Source organism: Chanodichthys erythropterus, chromosome 24 (assembly GCF_024489055.1).
Source record: "Chanodichthys erythropterus isolate Z2021 chromosome 24, ASM2448905v1, whole genome shotgun sequence".
NCBI lineage: Eukaryota > Metazoa > Chordata > Actinopteri > Cypriniformes > Xenocyprididae > Chanodichthys > Chanodichthys erythropterus.
In genome coordinates, this window is record NC_090244.1 from 26,607,827 (window position 1) to 26,625,449 (window position 17,623).

At 45.5% G+C, this 17,623-nt stretch overlaps 1 protein-coding gene across 2 annotated transcripts in view; it reads right to left on the reverse strand.

Annotated features, from left to right (window-relative positions):
* Positions 1 to 579: 579 nt before the first annotated feature.
* spire2 (spire-type actin nucleation factor 2) overlaps positions 580 to 17,623 on the reverse strand; it is a 33,718-nt gene continuing 16,674 nt past the window's right edge. For both annotated transcript variants that reach the window (XM_067380040.1, XM_067380039.1), the window contains exons 9-15: positions 9,729 to 9,951; positions 7,289 to 7,413; positions 6,945 to 7,082; positions 6,777 to 6,844; positions 6,620 to 6,647; positions 5,585 to 5,676; positions 580 to 1,663 (exon numbers count right to left, since the gene is read on the reverse strand). In XM_067380040.1, the coding sequence (XP_067236141.1) occupies positions 1,432 to 1,663; positions 5,585 to 5,676; positions 6,620 to 6,647; positions 6,777 to 6,844; positions 6,945 to 7,082; positions 7,289 to 7,413; positions 9,729 to 9,951 (906 nt within the window). In that variant the 3' untranslated portion in view covers positions 580 to 1,431. The remainder of the gene's footprint in view (positions 1,664 to 5,584; positions 5,677 to 6,619; positions 6,648 to 6,776; positions 6,845 to 6,944; positions 7,083 to 7,288; positions 7,414 to 9,728; positions 9,952 to 17,623) is intronic.

Sequence of the window (17,623 nt, forward strand, 5' to 3'; positions counted from 1 at the left end):
TACCAGCCTCTCCGGCGTCCTAATGGCCGCGGATTCCAATGTGTGTGCCAATTTTCAAGAGTTTTTGAGCATGTTAAGGCCCCCAAAAAGCCCCGGAAGACGGAAAAAAAAAAAAAAAATAATAATAATAATAATAATCCTTAGAAGAACAAGAGGGCCCTGCGCGAATTTTCGCTTGGGCCCTAAAAAAAAAAAAAAAAGCTGCAAGCAGCAATTAACGGGGTTCAAACACTTAAAACACATGCATAAAAAGTTATTATGTTTTATTAAGCAAGCCTGTAATCACTTAGATCATATGGAAAAGACAATTTACAGCCAAAACAGGCAATTTACTAAGGAAATATGTTTTAAAGCTTTTTAACAGTTATCAAGGTTGATCCAAAAACTTAGGACTAGTTCGCAAAAGTAGGTTTTTGAAATAATCTCCCATATTTAACGAAAGATTCGATTGGCAGTGGCGGTCCTAGAGGAAAAGTTGCTCAGAATGAGTTCTACCATATGGTATGTCGAAAAATCACATGATATACATACATGTGAAAAATGCGAAGGTGCCCCTGGTGGCTGATTTCTTTCAAATTTCTCACAGGCCTAGTGAGTTTCGTTCCAATCAGCCATATCATCCATATAGTCTTTTTTTAATAACATATGTAACATAATATATAATACAGTAAATCACCCACAAATGGTCTCCTCTGTCGTTTTGTGGTATTGGTTTTATTGCAGACTTGCAGACCTTACAAAATAAGAGTGAGTTAAACACGAGCTTGAGCTGTGGATCAAAAGGCCACTTTATTCTACTGAGAATAAGATACTTTTATCTGCTTCATTCTGACCTTCACAAATCAGCCTGACTCAGTCCCAAGGTAATTACATAACACTCCGGTGCTAAATAGATCGAATAGCATAAAAATACATTTGCTATTAGAAATATGCATTTACTTATGTACTGTATAAGGATGTCTGTAAGCATGGACAGTCCTGGATCAGTTATATAGCATAATTTTCAAGCTAAAATCAAGCAAACGGATTGTCTTTTTTACCATAAGCCTTCAGCACTCTCAGGGAAAAAAGGTACAAAAGCTGTCACTGGGGCGGTATCCTTTCAAAATGTACACCTTTGTAACTAAAGAGTGCATATTAGTACCTCAAAGGTGTATAATGGTACCAAAAGTGTACATATCAATCCCTAAATGGTACATCACCATCCCAGTGACAGCTTTTGTACCCTTTTTGCTGAGAGTGAAGCATTGCCTCCCTTAATCTATACATACAGTATTGTGGATAGATGTATATGGGTGCAGGAGGCAGAAATGATTCACATCTCTATTGTCTAACACTCACAAATATTTCTGAGGGAAAACCGCTGCTTGCCATTTGTGTGAGGTTTTAGCTTCAGAGATAAAGCTGAGATTCAGACATCTGTTGATACATTCATTTACTCATCCTGTTGAAACCATGTGGTTGTGGTTGTGGATATGTCGAGGATGTCCGTTTATTTCGTTTCGGTGTGTTGTTGATGATGTCCAAACTTCTGCGACTGGAAGAAATGACATCAGCCACAAACTTTGTGCAGTCAGAGCACACATCTCTCAGGTTGCAGCCTGCGGCGTACAGGTGGGGAAACTCTTGCTCAACAGAGTGTCTGGAGAGAGAACACAACGACCTGCAGAGAAACAGACACACAGCCAAGAAATAATGTGTAATGACACGTATTCTGTGAGTTTCATGCAAATCACGACTATTAATTCTGTTTAATACAAGTTAAGCCATCACATTTCACATTGATTTATATAGTGCTTTATACAATAGATTGTTTCAAAACATCTTCAGAGAAAATTAAAGTATGGCAACTTTATTTTAATATAAGATGTCCTCGTTATAATGTAATTATATTAGTGCAGATTAATCGCATCCAAAATAAAAGTTTGTGTTTACATAATATATGAATATATGTGTGTGTACTGTGTATATTTATTATGTATATGTAGCAACCAGGGTGTGCGAGAGCCGTGAGGGAACTGTGCGAGGCCAGTGGCGCGAGAGATAACGAGCTACACCTGGGAGGCACACCGGCCTTGAGTCTCTCACGGAGGAGCTCCGGGAGCATAAAAGGAGGAGCGACAACAGTGAAGGACGAGAGAGGACCAGGCCTGGATATTATTTTATGTTTTATTTTGTTTGTGTGGCCGGAAGACCCTCCGTGAAGGAGGCGGGAACCGGCGAACATTCAACGTAACTTTATCAAATACAAAAAAGTTACATTAAAGTTACATTGAATGTTCGCCGGTTCCCGCCTCCTGCTTCCCATACTTACAAACAGTGTTACATTGGTGCCGACACCCGGGAGGAAGGAGGGACATGCTGTCGGAGAGCCCTCGCTGCTGAAGGGGATTGCGGTGCTGCGCAGTTCGGCCAGCGCAGGAGTGAAGACCGCGAGAGGCTGCCCGAGGCGGTGGTACTGGAGCCTTGTGAAAGGTGGGACGGAAACCCCGATGCCGTGCTACTGGGACGAGGTGGGGTGGCTGCCGTCCAGGAGGGAGCGGAGGAGTCGCCGCCGTGCGCCATGGGCCGGAGCCTGCTGCCGTCCACCATGAAGGGGAGGAGCAGGGGACGGGGGATTCGCTGCCGGCTGCCCTCAGCCGGAGGAGCCATCGCTGGCCGCCAGGAGGATCGGGCCGAGCGGCAGTGTGTCTGGGAACCGGACCCAGAATTTTTCTCTTTCTTTTTCCTCTCTCCCCTCTCTCGTCCTGTCGCTCCCCTTGCTTCCGTCTCCTTTCTCTTGTCTCGTCTGTCCTTACCCCCGGGTGCTGCGGCCGCCGAGACAGGCCCCAGGGGGGAGTAGAGCGCAGTCTTGGAAGTAACCCCCGGCCTGCGAGGGGCGATGGGGGTATGTGGCGAGAGCCGTGAGGGAACGGCGAGAGGCCGGTGGCGCGAGAGTTAACGAGCTACACCTGGACGGCGCACCGGCCTTGAGTCTCTCACGGAGGAGCTCCGGGAGCATAAAAGGAGGAGCGACGACAGTGAAGGACGAGAGAGGACCAGGCCTGGACTTTGTTTTATGTTTTATTATGTTTGTGTGGCCGGAAGACCTCCGCGAGGGTCTGCTGGCATTACTTTCATTTTGTTCTTTGTTTATTTTGGTATTAAAGTTTTGTTGAATGTTCACCGGTTTCCGCCTCCTTTTTCCCCGTATATACGAACTGTGTTACAGTATATATACAGTATCTCACAAAAGTAAGTACACCCCTCACATTTTTGTAAATATTGTATTATATCTTTTCATGTGACACTGAAGAAATGACACTTTGCTACAATGTAAAGTAGTGAGTGTACAGCTTGTATAATAGTTTAAATTTGCTGTCCCCTCAAAATAACTCAATACACAGCCAATAATGTCTAAACCGCTGACCACAAAAGTGAGTACAACCCTAAGTGAAAATGTCCAAATTAGGCCCAAAGAGTCAATATTCTGTGTGGCCACCATTATTTTCCAGTTGTGCCTTAACCCTCTTGGGCATGGAGTTCATCAGAGCTTCACAGGTTGCCACTGGAGTCCTCTTCCACTTGACATCACGGAGCTGGTGGAGGTTAGAGACCTTGCACTCCTCCACCGTCCATTTGAAGATGCCCCACAGATGCTCAATAGGGTTCAGGTCTGGAGACATGCTTAGCCAGTCCATCACCTTTACCTTCAGCTTCTTTAGCAAGGCAGTGGTCATCTTGGAGGTGTGTTTGGGGTTGTTATGTTGGAGTACTGCCCTGCAGCCCAGGTCCGAAGGGAGGGGATCATGCTCTGCTCATTCATGGTTCCCTCAGTGAATTGTAACTCCCCAGTGCCGGCAGCATTCATGCAGCCCCAGACCATGACACTCCCACCACCATGCTTGACTGTAGGCAAGACACACTTGTCTTTGTACTCCTCACCTGGTTGCCACCACACACGCTTGACACCATCTGAACCAAATAAGTTTATCTTGGTCTCATCAGACCACAAGACACGGTTCCAGTAATCCATGTCCTTAGTCTGATTGTCTTCAGCAAAGTGTTTGCAGGCTTTCTTGTGCATCATCTTTAGAAGAGGCTTCCTTCTGGGACAACAGCCATGCAGACCAATTTGATGCCGTGTGCATGAAAATTTTCATGTATAAATGTATATTTTATATATAAATATAATATATTTTTGTTAAATATATACATGCTTGTGTGTATTTATATTATACAGTATTTTCTTGTAAAACATCTCCCAATAATATTTGTTTTATTTACAAGTTTTTTGTACAGAGCACTATGAGAGGAGACAGGGTCGAGTGGCTATCAACATAAGTTAAGAATCTTCCTTATGCAAAGTCGTGTCAAGTTTACCTATAAAACGCTTGGTTATCACCAGAAACTACAGGCCAATAGGTATTTTTAAAGGTGCCGTTGAACGTCTTTTCAAAAGATGTAATATAAGTCTAAGGTGTCCCCTGAATGTGTCTGTGAAGTTTCAGCTCAAAATACCCCATAGATTTTTTTTCTTTTAATTAATTTTTTAACTGCCTATTTTGGGGCATCATTAACTATGCACTGGTTCAGGCGGCGCGGCCCCTTTAAATCTCTCGCTCCCTGCCCTCCCGAGCTCACGACTATAAGTGCAGTTATACAGTGCATAAACAAAGTTCACACAGCTAATATAACCCTCAAATGGATCTTTACAAGATGTTCGTCATTCATGCTGCATGCATGCATGCAGCGATTCCTGTGAGTATAGTATTTATTTGGATGTTTACATTTGATTCTGAATGAGTTTGAGGCTATGCTCCATGGCTAGCAGGCTAATGCTACACTGTTGGAGAGATTTATAAAGAATGAAGTTGTGTTTATGAATTATACAGACTGCAAGTGTTTAAAAATGAAAATAGTGACAGCTCCGCGAATACAGTAATAAACTATGGTAACTTTAACCACATTTAACAGTACATTAGCAACATGCTAACGAAACATTTAGAAAGACAATTTACAAATATCACTAAAAATAACATGTAATCGTGGATCATGTCAGTTATTATTGCTCCATCTGCCATTTTTCGCTATTGTTCTTGCTTGCTTACCTAGTCCTAGTCTAGTTCAGCTGTGCAAAGATCCAGACTTTAATATTGGCTGCCCTTGTGTAATGCCTTGAACATGAGCTGGCATATGCAAATTTGGGGTCATACATATTTATGATCTGTTACGTAACAGTCTGTGTTATGTTGAGATTCGCCTGTTTTCCGGAGGTCTTTTAAACAAATGAGATTTATATAAGAAGGACGAAGCAATGGAGTTTGAAACTCAACGTATGTCTTTTCCATGTACTGAACTCTTGTTATTCAACTATGCCAAGGTAAATTCAATTTTTGATTCTAGGGCACCTTTAAACTGATTTTAACCCAGGTCAAATGCGTACTGGACAAGCCCTGACTGCAGTACTATGTACTGTAAGTATAGGCCTACTATTGGTGATTTAAACTACAAGTAGACAGTTTTTCAGGATGACAGCACAGACTGTCCCAGTGTGGAATGTGACTGTAATCCTTTAGCAGAGACATAGTATATATTTACTCACTTATAGACATCACTCTTGTGACTCTTCGCACTGCTGTGAAATCCCACAGTGTACACTGGAATGTGTGCCATCTTTTTGTAGGGAAACTTCATCTGTTAAAAGGACAAAATAATGCAAAATCAACATTGCTTCTACAGTTGAAATTGTAATGTGTAATTAGAATTAATTGAGAAAAACAGAGTATAGCAAACAATTTTAAACACAAAGCCCTAAAACAGTGGTCTTCAAATGGTGGGAGAGCAGGCAGGAAATAATAGAACACAATACAACCAACCTATCCAACCTAACCAACCAATCTAATCATGCGTAGTTAGCAAAATAAGTAAATGTAGCAACTTTTTCAAGAAATAATATGTTGCTGATTTCAATTTATTTCAATTCAATCAATTTATCATATTTTTAATAAATTCATTCATTACTGGCTAGCAGGCATTTTAGGCAGATTCCAGCATTGGACAGGTTGAGTGATGCGTCCCATTCTCACAAACCATGATCAAAAATACACAGGCTAAAACAAAATATGAGCCATACACATTAAATATGGCTTCACTTGTCGTTATAATGCTATGAAGCTATAATCTAGCTTCAATGGGTGCAGAAAACAATGTTAAATAAATATGTCAACTAAAAAACTATATAAAAATGTCATGAATGATTTCAGGCCAGTAAAGATTTTACTATTTCTGGAATTTATAGGCCACTTAAAAGGTTTTCTCACTGTAGTCCACCGGAAAATGCAATGTCATGCTATTAATTCTGCATACTATTGAATCTATGTAGTTCATGGTCATAAATAAATGTAGCTAAATGCTGAAATCTTTTTTCCCAACAACTTTTACACTGTGTCCAATGTTAAGACTAAAGCTGCGTTTCCTCCAAAATTACCTGGAACAATTTGTCCCAGGAACTTCCCCCCCATACCTATAGCTAGCTGCGTTTACATAGCGGTCTAAAGTCCCCCCCCAACCCAACCCTCCTAATTAAACACATATAAATATTTAACACAATATTATAACACAAATAAATGTTTAGTACCTTTGCACTACAAGAGTTACAGACAGACCTAAAAGAGAAAGAATCACAAGAGAATGTTCAAAACAGCGAATCAGTCCAAGTAAATATTCCTTGTTATTATCTATGATTTATGATATATAATATTTATTTTAATATTTTTTTCAAATTAAACCAAGACCTTTTACACAGGAGGCACGTGGATGGCCATGAAAACAATGGAAACTTTACTCGACAACAGCAGCATATCTAAGAAACAAAGATGAAGAAGACAAAAACCAACACTGTTTTCAGTGGGTTTTGGACTGATGTTAATCAAATTTTCCATCAATCATACAGACATTCACACCTTGCCCTTCTTCAGATTATTATAAAGCTCTTTGTTCTGCATGTATTTCTCCATCTCAGCCCTGACAAGTATCCGGCGCACGTTGATGACCTCATCCACGGTTAAGGCCAGACTGTCGACTGGATGACAGAATTCCTCCTGTGTGGGAGGGAGATAAAGAGGAAGACTCAGGTTATTAACCCTTTTACAACAATGTAGGCCACTTACAATCATTAAAAGCTTTTTGTTAAAATCTTTCCATTTGTTTTAAGACATAAAAAGGAAATAATTGTGCTGATGCACAAAATACAGATGCTGCCCACTATATTCCTTTAAGAACTGGGGCAAAATACAGCACCACTGACCATCCACTGATGTCTAGAGAGCCCATGAGATGCTGCAGCACTTCCTGCCCCATCATTGCTTTTGTCATCTGAGCCAATGGAGTGACAGGTGGACGAGGGCATCCGGTCAAACCCAGGGAATGAGGCTGGACAAAAAAGAAAACAAAAAAACAGTGGAGAAGAGAAAAGGACTATTAGGCATCTTAACTAAGCATAGTGTTCTCAAGCATAGCGTTAGTTCTGGCAGGTCACATCAATCAAGCTCGCATCTGCTGATTCTCAGCTGATCCACGTCTACCTATAGGAATACGACGCCTATCACAGCATCCCTATATATAAGGTGCATGAGCATAGACGTCACTTTCCCGCCGGAACACGCCCCCTCAGCTGGACTGAGTGGCAAAAGAGCTGCTGCATGTCTGGATTTAATGGGGGAAACTGCGAAAACACTCTCAAGTTGTTCCAAACCTGTATAAATGTCTTTCTTCTGTTGAACACAAAGGAAGATATTTTAAAGAAAGTTTGTAACTTGGCTGCTTTGGAGCACCATTGACTTCCATATAGGAAAAAAAAAAAATACTATGGTAGTCAATGGGGGTGAGATCTGCTTGGTTACAAACAATCTTCCAAAAATCTTCCTTTGTGTTCAGTAGAACAAAGAAATTTATACAGGTTTGGTTGAAGGCCAAAATTACAGTTTCAGTGCAGCTTCAAAGGGCTTTAAATGATACCAGACCTAGCGAAATGATCGGTTATTTTCAAAAAAAATGTAAATGTATATGCTTTATATAAACAAATGATCGACTTCCAAGTGGTTCTGCCAAAACCGTACTTTCGTATTCTTCAAAAAGTTTACGCTGTATGTCCTACACCTTCCCTATTCTACTTACAGAACGAACGCATTGCCAGTTCCATTTTTTCCATAAATAGAATAGGGAAGGTGTAGGACATACAGCGTAAGCTTTTTGAAGAATATGGAAATTGGAAGCACGTGCAAGGCAATCAGTTATTTTCAAAAATGACAGATCGTTTCGCTAGAAAAGACCCTTATTCCTCGTCTGGTATCGTTTGAAGCCCTTTGAAGCTGCAATGAAACTGTAATTTTGACCTTCAACCGTCTGGAGGCCATTGAAGTCCACTATAAGGAGAATAATCCTGGAATGTTTTCATCAAAAACCTTAATTTCTTTTCGACCGAAGAAAGAAAGACATGAACATCTTGGATGACATGGGGGTGAGTAAATTATCAGGAAAATTTTATTTGAAAGTGGACTAATCCTTTAATGATAGAGAGTTCTCCCAACTGTTTACGTTCACTTAAGAAATTAAAGGCTATGTTTACGTGAATACTCGCCAAAATGGACATGTTGTGTGTATTTGTCAGTTTAAGCGCAGAAAGACACGAAAGAGAGCTGTTTGAAACCTGCAATTGCAGTCATGTGCGGAACAGTTATCTGTATGTGCGTTGTGCCTCGGCACAGCTCGTCAGCGCAGATGAATCTAATGCTTGCTGTCAGTTACCGCACCGGTGTGGATACTGAACTTCAGAATCACAGATTCTACGTCTTGAAAGTATGACCAATATAAGAATTTTCACTGGAAAATATCATCTGAACAAGTAAGCAACATTTCTGCCACTTTTGTTCTGACCAACTGAGGAAAAAAGCATTAGGCCTACAATAAATCATGCTGCCAATGATGATTAAACCTAACAATCGCTTAGCTCGGATCACGCCAAACCGTGCAAATTATTATTACTGTTATACTTTGCTCTCAAATTGTTAATGTTAACAATATCAGCATTGTGTGACTGAGTGTATTTAGTGTGTATTAGAGTTACCTGTAGATTTCAATTTCTGTAGCCACTCCACAGTCCAAAGTCTTTTGCTTTTTGACTACAGCTGAATCTCAGTTGTCACTGATGATTGTCATTTGGATCTTTCTAGATTACAATCCGCCATCAAAATGATAAGATTTATTATTTCAGCTGCTGTGAAAACAGGCTATAAATGATCCGCTACCAGCTGCGTCCTCACGTGATAAAACCGATTAGCCTGGACTCCTTCCTTTCTGTTTACGGACGTGACATAATGACGCACAGAGGAACTGCTGCATGCTGGAATTTCCCGCGGAAATCCACCATGTCGCTCTTATTATAAAACATTATTACAAGCTTACCATTGTGAATCGAGCTATGATAGTTTTGAGATAGTTTTGAACACTGGCTGGTTATGTACTTGCTCAAATTGATTTTGGATAATTTTTAACCAAAAAAAGTTACGGACTGCAGCTTTAAGTTAAATAAAATAAATACTGTGTTTTTAAGCATTATTAGTTTTATTTAATGTAAATGTATATGTTCAAGTTTAACATTGACACCCTTTTTTTTGTTTTTTGTTTTTTTTAAATTAATTATATATTTGTTTTTTTTTTTGTCTTACAGATGTTTGTCCAGGTCTGACCTTGATAGATGTGTGGTGGTCCGACCCCCGTCAGCGTGTGTGATCGAGGTCTCTCTCCTCTCAGGGGGCCGACACCTGTGAGCTGAGGTAATTCTGAGCGGGATGACATCATTTCCCCTCTGAGCTCATCCAGGTCGTGCTCAGAGAAGGAGCGATCTCTCTTCAGAGGTGTAGGAGAGCTCTCCACCCGCCTGATATCCATTCCATCTGGAGATTCTTCATCCTTCATAAAAAACATAGAGGTGCAGTTATTTAAATTAAAAATACAATTGAAACAAATCGAGTCAGGGAGATCTACCAGAGTTTTCCAACAAAGCAGCTGGTGAAATTCTCATGTGAATCAGAAGTAGTTTTGCTGGCTAAGGTGTACAACTCTTAAAGCCAACTTAAAGTTTTTAATTTTGGAAAATTTTCTCCATGACCATTGTTGCCAAATACACTCAAAAGCGCTGGCTTGGGCCTGTTGGGTCATTTTGTTGGGTTCATTTTTTCATGGTTGGGTAGTTTTTGTGTTACACAGCCAATGGGTTAGAGTAAGGTGCCCAGATTTCTGAAATGGAAACCGGAGACATTTCCTATTTGAGTGGTCAAAATATCACCGAAATCTCATTTGTTATTATCTGTTAATTAAAAAATGGGAAAATACATTTTTTATTGTTTTTGTTTTTTAATTGTGTTTGGGTTCTTTATATATTACATTAAAATTATTAAAATTTAGTTTGATTATTAGGATTTTTGGTCTAATACAATTCCCCCAAAAAAATTACACTATTAATAGTAACCATTGTACAAGCAGTTCGAAATAAATTGCCTATTATAACAGAAGTATGACTTTACAAAAGCATTTTGCATTACAAAAAAAACAAAAACATAAATATAAGAATATAAGATAGATAAAAATGGCATTTAACAGATGTTAACATTTATAATTGAATTGAATATTTTAATTTCCACAAGCTGTTTAAACTGTTTTTAATTATTATTTTTCATTTTAGACTAATTTTAAGCTCAAAGTAAGTTATAAGTGTATTATTTATTTTAATTTATTTTTTATTTATTCATATCTGAGTGTACCTTAACCACGTGACATAGTTAAGATGTGTGTGAACTTTTAAGGATGTTTAAACTTGCAAAACAATCCCGCACCCAGTTAAGGCGATGTTATAAAACACATACAAACGGTATTACTTTAATTTAACATGAATAGTAAGTATGTTACTACCTTGAAGACGATAACGTCTCCGGTTACTATGGTAACCTCGGTTCCCTGAGAGACGGGAACGAGACATGGCGTCAGAAGCTGACGCTTTGGGGACTCCCTTTTCTCCTAATTCTCCTGAAATCCTATTGCACAACGCCAGTGAAGTTGCAACTCTCACTGGCCAATGCCAGCCAAGACGGCGAAAGGGGCGGTACCCGCCTCTATATAATGCGCCGACCTGGCGGCATAAGCTCAGAATCTTCCGACTGAACGAGAGTACAGCAGACCTGAGCGGTGAACACGGCAGTCTACGCCATGTCTCGTTCCCGTCTCTCAGGGAACCGAGGTTACCATAGCAACCGGAGACGTTCCCTTTCGAGAACGGTCTCTCGACATGGCGTCAGAAGCTGACGCTTTGGGGACTGTATAGAACAACGCCGTGGGAACAGCGAAGAAGGAAAGCTCAGCCACTGCGGAGCTACTATGAACAGTAATAAAACATAATCCCCAATGAGTACACACCTACGAAATGCTTATAACGTGGTTACTCATCTAACACTGTATGCATTCAAGAATAATATACAGGCTACATACGGGGTATTGAAGCATGTGGGCGGCCAGGCCGGGCACAGCAAAAAGAACATACACTTAACGAGCAGCTGTTGCTGGCGTAGGTGTAACATGAGAGAATTCATAGTGAGCCCTTGCTCATTGCGAGGACATAGACGAACTACTGGAACTGTGTCCCATATTCCAGGTCGCTTATGGTGGCATAACGTACGCGACAACAACGCGCCTCATACAGCTCGCTCTACCAACATGAAGGGGAGAGCGCCACAGACTGGGTGTGGCGCTGGCTCCGCCCCCAGATTCACTTATATGACCTAGTTGAAACCACCAGCCTCAGCTAATGGGCGGGAACTGCAGGTAGAATATGAGTTGTATTCAACGCCAGGACTTGTGAGGCTAGAGAACACACGTCCAAATTGTAAAACCTGGCGAAGGTGTTCTGCGACGACCAGCCCGCCGCCATACAAATGTCTTTGATGGTGACGCCTTTAGTCCATGCCCACGAGGATGCAATCGCCCTCGTTGAATGCGCTCTGACGCCGATAGGGCATTCCATTCCTTGGTTAGAATAGGCCAAAGTGATCGCATCAACCACCCAATGCGATAGCCGCTGCTTAGAGACGGAACGTCCTTTGGTACTGCCGCCGAAACACACAAACAGCTGCTCAGAGAGCCTGAACTGAGCCGTGCGGTCAATGTAAATTCGCAAAGCTCGCACTGGGCATAACTCCTGATGAGGCGCGTTATCCACTGACTCCTGGGTGAAAGCCGAAAGAGTTATCACTTGAGCTCTGAACGGCGTTGACAGTGATTTAGGCACGTAACCCAGCCTCGGCCTGAGTGTGACGTTACAATCATCTGGCCCAAACTGCAAGCAATCAGCGTTAATAGAAAGCGCTTGCAAATCCCCCACGCGTTTCACTGAAGCGAGGGCGAGTAGCAGCGCGGTTTTAAGTGAGAGCTCCTTTAAGCCGACTGACATGAGCGGCTCAAAAGGCGGCCGAGTCAACGCTTCGAGCACAAGAGCTAAATCCCATGACGGCACCGTGGGGGGGCGAGAGGGTCTTAGTCGCCTTGCACCCCTCAAAAATTTTACCACTAGGTCGTGTCTGCCCACCGAGCGCCCATCGATAAGGACATGAAAAACTGAAATAGCTGCCACATAGACTTTAAGAGTGGAAGGCATACTGCCGCCGTCCAATCGCTGCTGCAAGAAATCTAGAATGCCTGAGACGGGGCAGCTTCCCGGTTCGAGACCATTCAGTTCGCACCATTTCACAAATACTGCCCATTTAGAAGCGTACAGGCGCCTTGTAGAAGGGGCTCGCGCCTCCGTAATCGTGTCCATAACACGGCAAGACAGAACGCTCGGATCTACCGGCTCCCTTGCACTACCCACACATGAAGTTTCCACCATTCGGGGTTGGGGTGCCAAATCGACCCGCCCGCTTGGGACAGAAGGTCTCGTCTCAGTGGAATCATCCACGGGGGAGCCGTTAACAGTTCCAGCAGATCGGGAAACCACGGCCTGTTCGGCCAGTACGGGGCGATTAGAAGCACCGACGCTCTCTCCTCCCTGATCTTGTGCAGCACTTGTGACAATATCTTCAGCGGAGGAAATGCATAAAGGCGAACATTCGGCCATGGCATCGTCAGTGCGTCCCCTCCCAGGGGAGAGCGCGACAGAGAAAAGAACAGAGGACAATGCGTGTTCTCCTCCGTCGCGAATAGGTCCACTTCCGCCTTCCCGAACTGTTCCCAGATCATTCTCACTGTCCCGGGGTTCAATCTCCATTCTCCTTGAGGGATCCCGTCCCTCGACAGCATGTCCGCGCCGCTGTTCAGGTGGCCCGGAACATGCGCCGCTCGGATGGAGAGCAGATGGTGGTCGGCCCACAGTAGAAGCTGCGCAGCCTGCTCGTAAAGGGCTCGCGAGTGCACTCCGCCCTGGCGATTTATGTACGATACCACCGAAACATTGTCCGTACGAACCAATACATGATGGCCCCGGACTTGTATGAGGAAGCTTCGAAGAGCCAGAAAGACCGCCCTCAATTCGAGGCGATTTATATGCCACGTCTTCTCCGATTCCGTCCAGTAGCCCGACGCTGGAACGCCATCGCAATGAGCTCCCCAGCCCGTCGTCGACGCGTCCGTCGTGACCACTTTCCGCCGCGTAACCACGCCCAGCTGGGCGCCGCGTCGGTACAGGTCGGGATTCCGCCACGGCGCGAGCGTGCTCAGGCACCTGCGAGTGACCACAACGCGGGCATAGCCCATTCTCCAAGCCCTCCTTGGTACCTGAGTTTTCAGCCATAACTGGAGGGGGCGCATATAAAGCAACCCGTGGTGGCATACCGCCGCGGCCGCCGCCATCCGTCCCAAGAGCCTCTGATATTCCTTCAGCGCTACAGGACGGCCCAGACTGAAAGCACTCAGGGCGGACATCAAATCGCGAACGCGCTCCTGACCTAGACGCGCTCTCATCGCGACCGAGTCCAACTCCACCCCTAGATACGAGATTGACTGGCTGGGGCATAACATACTCTTTTGTGTATTCACGCATAGACCCAGGTTCTCCAAATGAAGCAATAGAGTGCGTTTGTGGCCGTTGAGCACATCCTTCGAATGGGCTAAAACTAGCCAATCGTCCAAATAATTGAGTATGCGTATTCCGTTCGCTCTCAGGGGGGAAAGCGCTGCATCCACACATTTTGAAAACGTGCGAGGAGCCAGGGCTAATCCGAACGGCAGAACTGTGAACTGATATGCTGTGCCGTCGAACGCAAATCTCAGAAAGCGCCTGTGACGAGGGGCGATCCGAATATGAAAATATGCGTCTTTCAGGTCTACTGAAATAAACCAATCTTCGGGCCGAATTTGCGCGAGGATCTGTTTCAATGTCGTCATTTTGAAAGGGCGCTTGAATAAAGCCCGGTTGATGGGTCTCAGGTCTAATATCGGACGGAGGCCACCGCCTTTCTTTGGAACGACAAAATAGCGGCTGTAGAACCCGCTCTCCCTCTCGCTTGGCGGGACCACTTCTATCGCGCGCTTTGCGAGTAGATTGAGAACTTCTTGCCTCAGCACCGACTCGTTGTGAGCCGGCACTGTCGACATAACCACGCCATTGAAACGGGGCGGTCTGCGCCGAAACTGCAAAGTGTAGCCGTTCTCTATTACGTTCCGCACCCAATCCGAAATACCCGGAACAGCCCGCCAAGCGCTCGCAAATTGGCACAGAGGACGGGGCACCCCGCCTTCTGTATTCAGGACAACGTCGCTGTATACTGGGGTAGCGCGCTGACAGCTCTCTTGACGAACGGGCGCATTGAGAGGCGGCGAGTCGTGTATGTAAGAACTGACACGGGTGTTCCGCTGCGGCGGAGGACCTACATTCGGAGCGCGAGCGCCGCCGATTACACGGGAGAGCTGCGAGCCCGATTGTATCTGCAGCAATTCGCCTGCGTATAGAGTGCGAGAAGCTGCCGCTGCTAGAGGAGGAGAAAAAAGCTCTTTTTGTGAGGTTGTAACATTCTTTATTACATTTACAACAGAAACATTCTCGTAGTCGCCTGCAACCGCCAAGGGGACTTCTCGAGAACACCTCGGACGCTTCGCAGCGGGTCCTTCGCTCAGCGTCCTCCTCCTCTGCACTCTCCCGTCAGGAACGAGGCTTCTGTTCCGAAGAACTAGGAGCAGTGCCGGGGCGGCCGCCTTTCTTAAAGCCGTGACGCGACTTCGGCGGTCTCTGCCAGGGTGCTCTGGTACGTGCAGAAGGCTCCGGGTCTGGCGCCGAAGGGGCGGGAGCAGAGGGAGCTCGCTTCGGCGGCCTGTTTGAAGCCGAAGAAGATCTACTGCGCGCTGGAGGCGGCGCGGGCGCCCGGCGCGGAAGGAAATGACTCATCGCCCTGGAACGCTTCTGTGCTTCAGAGAAGCGCTCTGCAATCGCTTCCACGGCATCCCCAAAAAGGCCGGAGGGAGATAAAGGAGCGTTGAGCAGCGCCTTCCTATCTGCATCTTTTAACTCTGTAAGAGTAAGCCACAAATGACGGTGGAGCACAACCATAAAGCCCATGCTTCGTCCGATCGCCTGGCCCGTTTTCTTCGTTGCCTTCAGGGCAAAATCAGTCGCAGCGCGCAGATCTTTAAACGCCTCGGGGTCTGCCTCCCCCTCGTCCAGGGATTTCAGGAGCTGAGCCTGGAAAACCTGAAGTACCGCCATCGTGTGAAGTGCTGAAACTGCTTCACCTGAGGCGGCGTATGCCTTATCAGCGATATGCGCGGTCACACGGCAGGGTCTTGACGGCAACATAGCGCCTGCCTTCAGGGAAGCTGACGAGGGGCAGAGGTGCGCCGCGATAGATTCCTCGACTGGCGGAATGCGCGTATAACCACGGGCTTCAGCGCCATCAACTTTTGTGAATATTTCCGAGCCGCTGGCGTGGGCGCGAGCCGAGTGGGGCGCGGCCCAGGTGCTAGCGACCTCCTCGTGCAGGTCTGGAAAGAAAGGGGCTCGCTTCCTTGGAGCGGCGGCTCGGCGGCCCAAGTGAAGGAACCACGAATCCAGTTTGCTCTTCGCTGGCTCGTCGGGAGAATCCCATTCAAGACCGAGATCATTCACGGCCCTAGTAAGAACCCTAACAAGCTCGTCTTGAAACGCCACCTGCCCCTCCGGCTCAGAGCGCTCCTCCAAGAGGTTGTCCGCCCAGTCCTTCTCGGACGCCGTTAGGGACATGGCACGGGTTCGTCATCCCTCGCCGCGCCGAACGAAACCATCTCCGACGCGCCGGGGGCGGGTCGAAGACCCTCCTCGGTGAAGTAAACAGGAGGGCGGGGTGGTGAGTCACACCTCATTCCCGCATCATCGCCCCTATGCGGCTGTCCCACCAGCGGCTCGTCAGCGGCAGTGGGACGTTGCCTAGGACAGTCACCAAGGGCGATGCTCCTCCGAGCCCTCAGCACCCGCACTGGGAGATCCTCGCAGTGCGGGCAGCCCGACCCGGTGAGTGCTGCTTCTGCATGGGCGAGTCCCAGGCACAGAATGCAGTACTCGTGGGTGTCCGGAGCCTCGATAGGCCCCGAACACAGCGTGCAGAAGGTAGACATGCTGGAACGCCGAGAGGGTAATCCGTCTACTTCGCGTCTTCTCCACAGCTGTCTCGTAGTAATGTCGAAGTTATTAATTGTTGAAGTGAAAAGGAAGATTCTGAGCTTATGCCGCCAGGTCGGCGCATTATATAGAGGCGGGTACCGCCCCTTTCGCCGTCTTGGCTGGCATTGGCCAGTGAGAGTTGCAACTTCACTGGCGTTGTGCAATAGGATTTCAGGAGAATTAGGAGAAAAGGGAGTCCCCAAAGCGTCAGCTTCTGACGCCATGTCGAGAGACCGTTCTCGAAAGGGAACGATGTTTATTTTGATATCTGACGATATGCTGTAGTCTAGTCCAGTGTATGTTCTTCATGAAGTAGCGGCGCGCGCGCGATCAAGTGTGGCTGCACAGCCCCCCCTGTTGGTGAAAATAATCACTGCATGACTGCTCCGATAACCAACCACAGGGATATTTCGGGAACGGGGACAGCTCCAGTTGGAGACAGAACACCAAACACCGTCTGGTCACCCTAGGCTAGAGACTGGTCAATCTCACTGGCAGTTGAAATAACACACCCCTCCCCCACCCACCGCCCTCCGGGTTACACGGAGCGCGGGCTTTTTGCTTTCTCGTCAGGAGACTGCAGCTCTCAACGCCAAGACTTGGTGCATTTTTTCAGAGGTGGGTAATAACGAAGTACATTTACGTCGTTACATGTACTTGAGTAATTTTTGGAAAATTTGTACTTTTGAATGAATCACTCTTTTGAGCCAATTCTGTTCAAAGACTGTTGGTAAAACTGTCTAAATTGATTCGCGAATCAGTTTGAATGATTTGTTCAGTTCCTGCACGCGCTGAATCGTTTGAAGCGGTTTCTCACTCGGAGCGGATGAAGTAGCATTGGACCTACAGTCAATTAAAAGCAAATCTGCAAATAAATCCAACTGTTTGACAGCGATGAAGACCTTTATTAGTTGAGCTGCGTATGCTGTCTGTGTGAACAATTCCACAGGTAGGCCTATGGATTTCAGG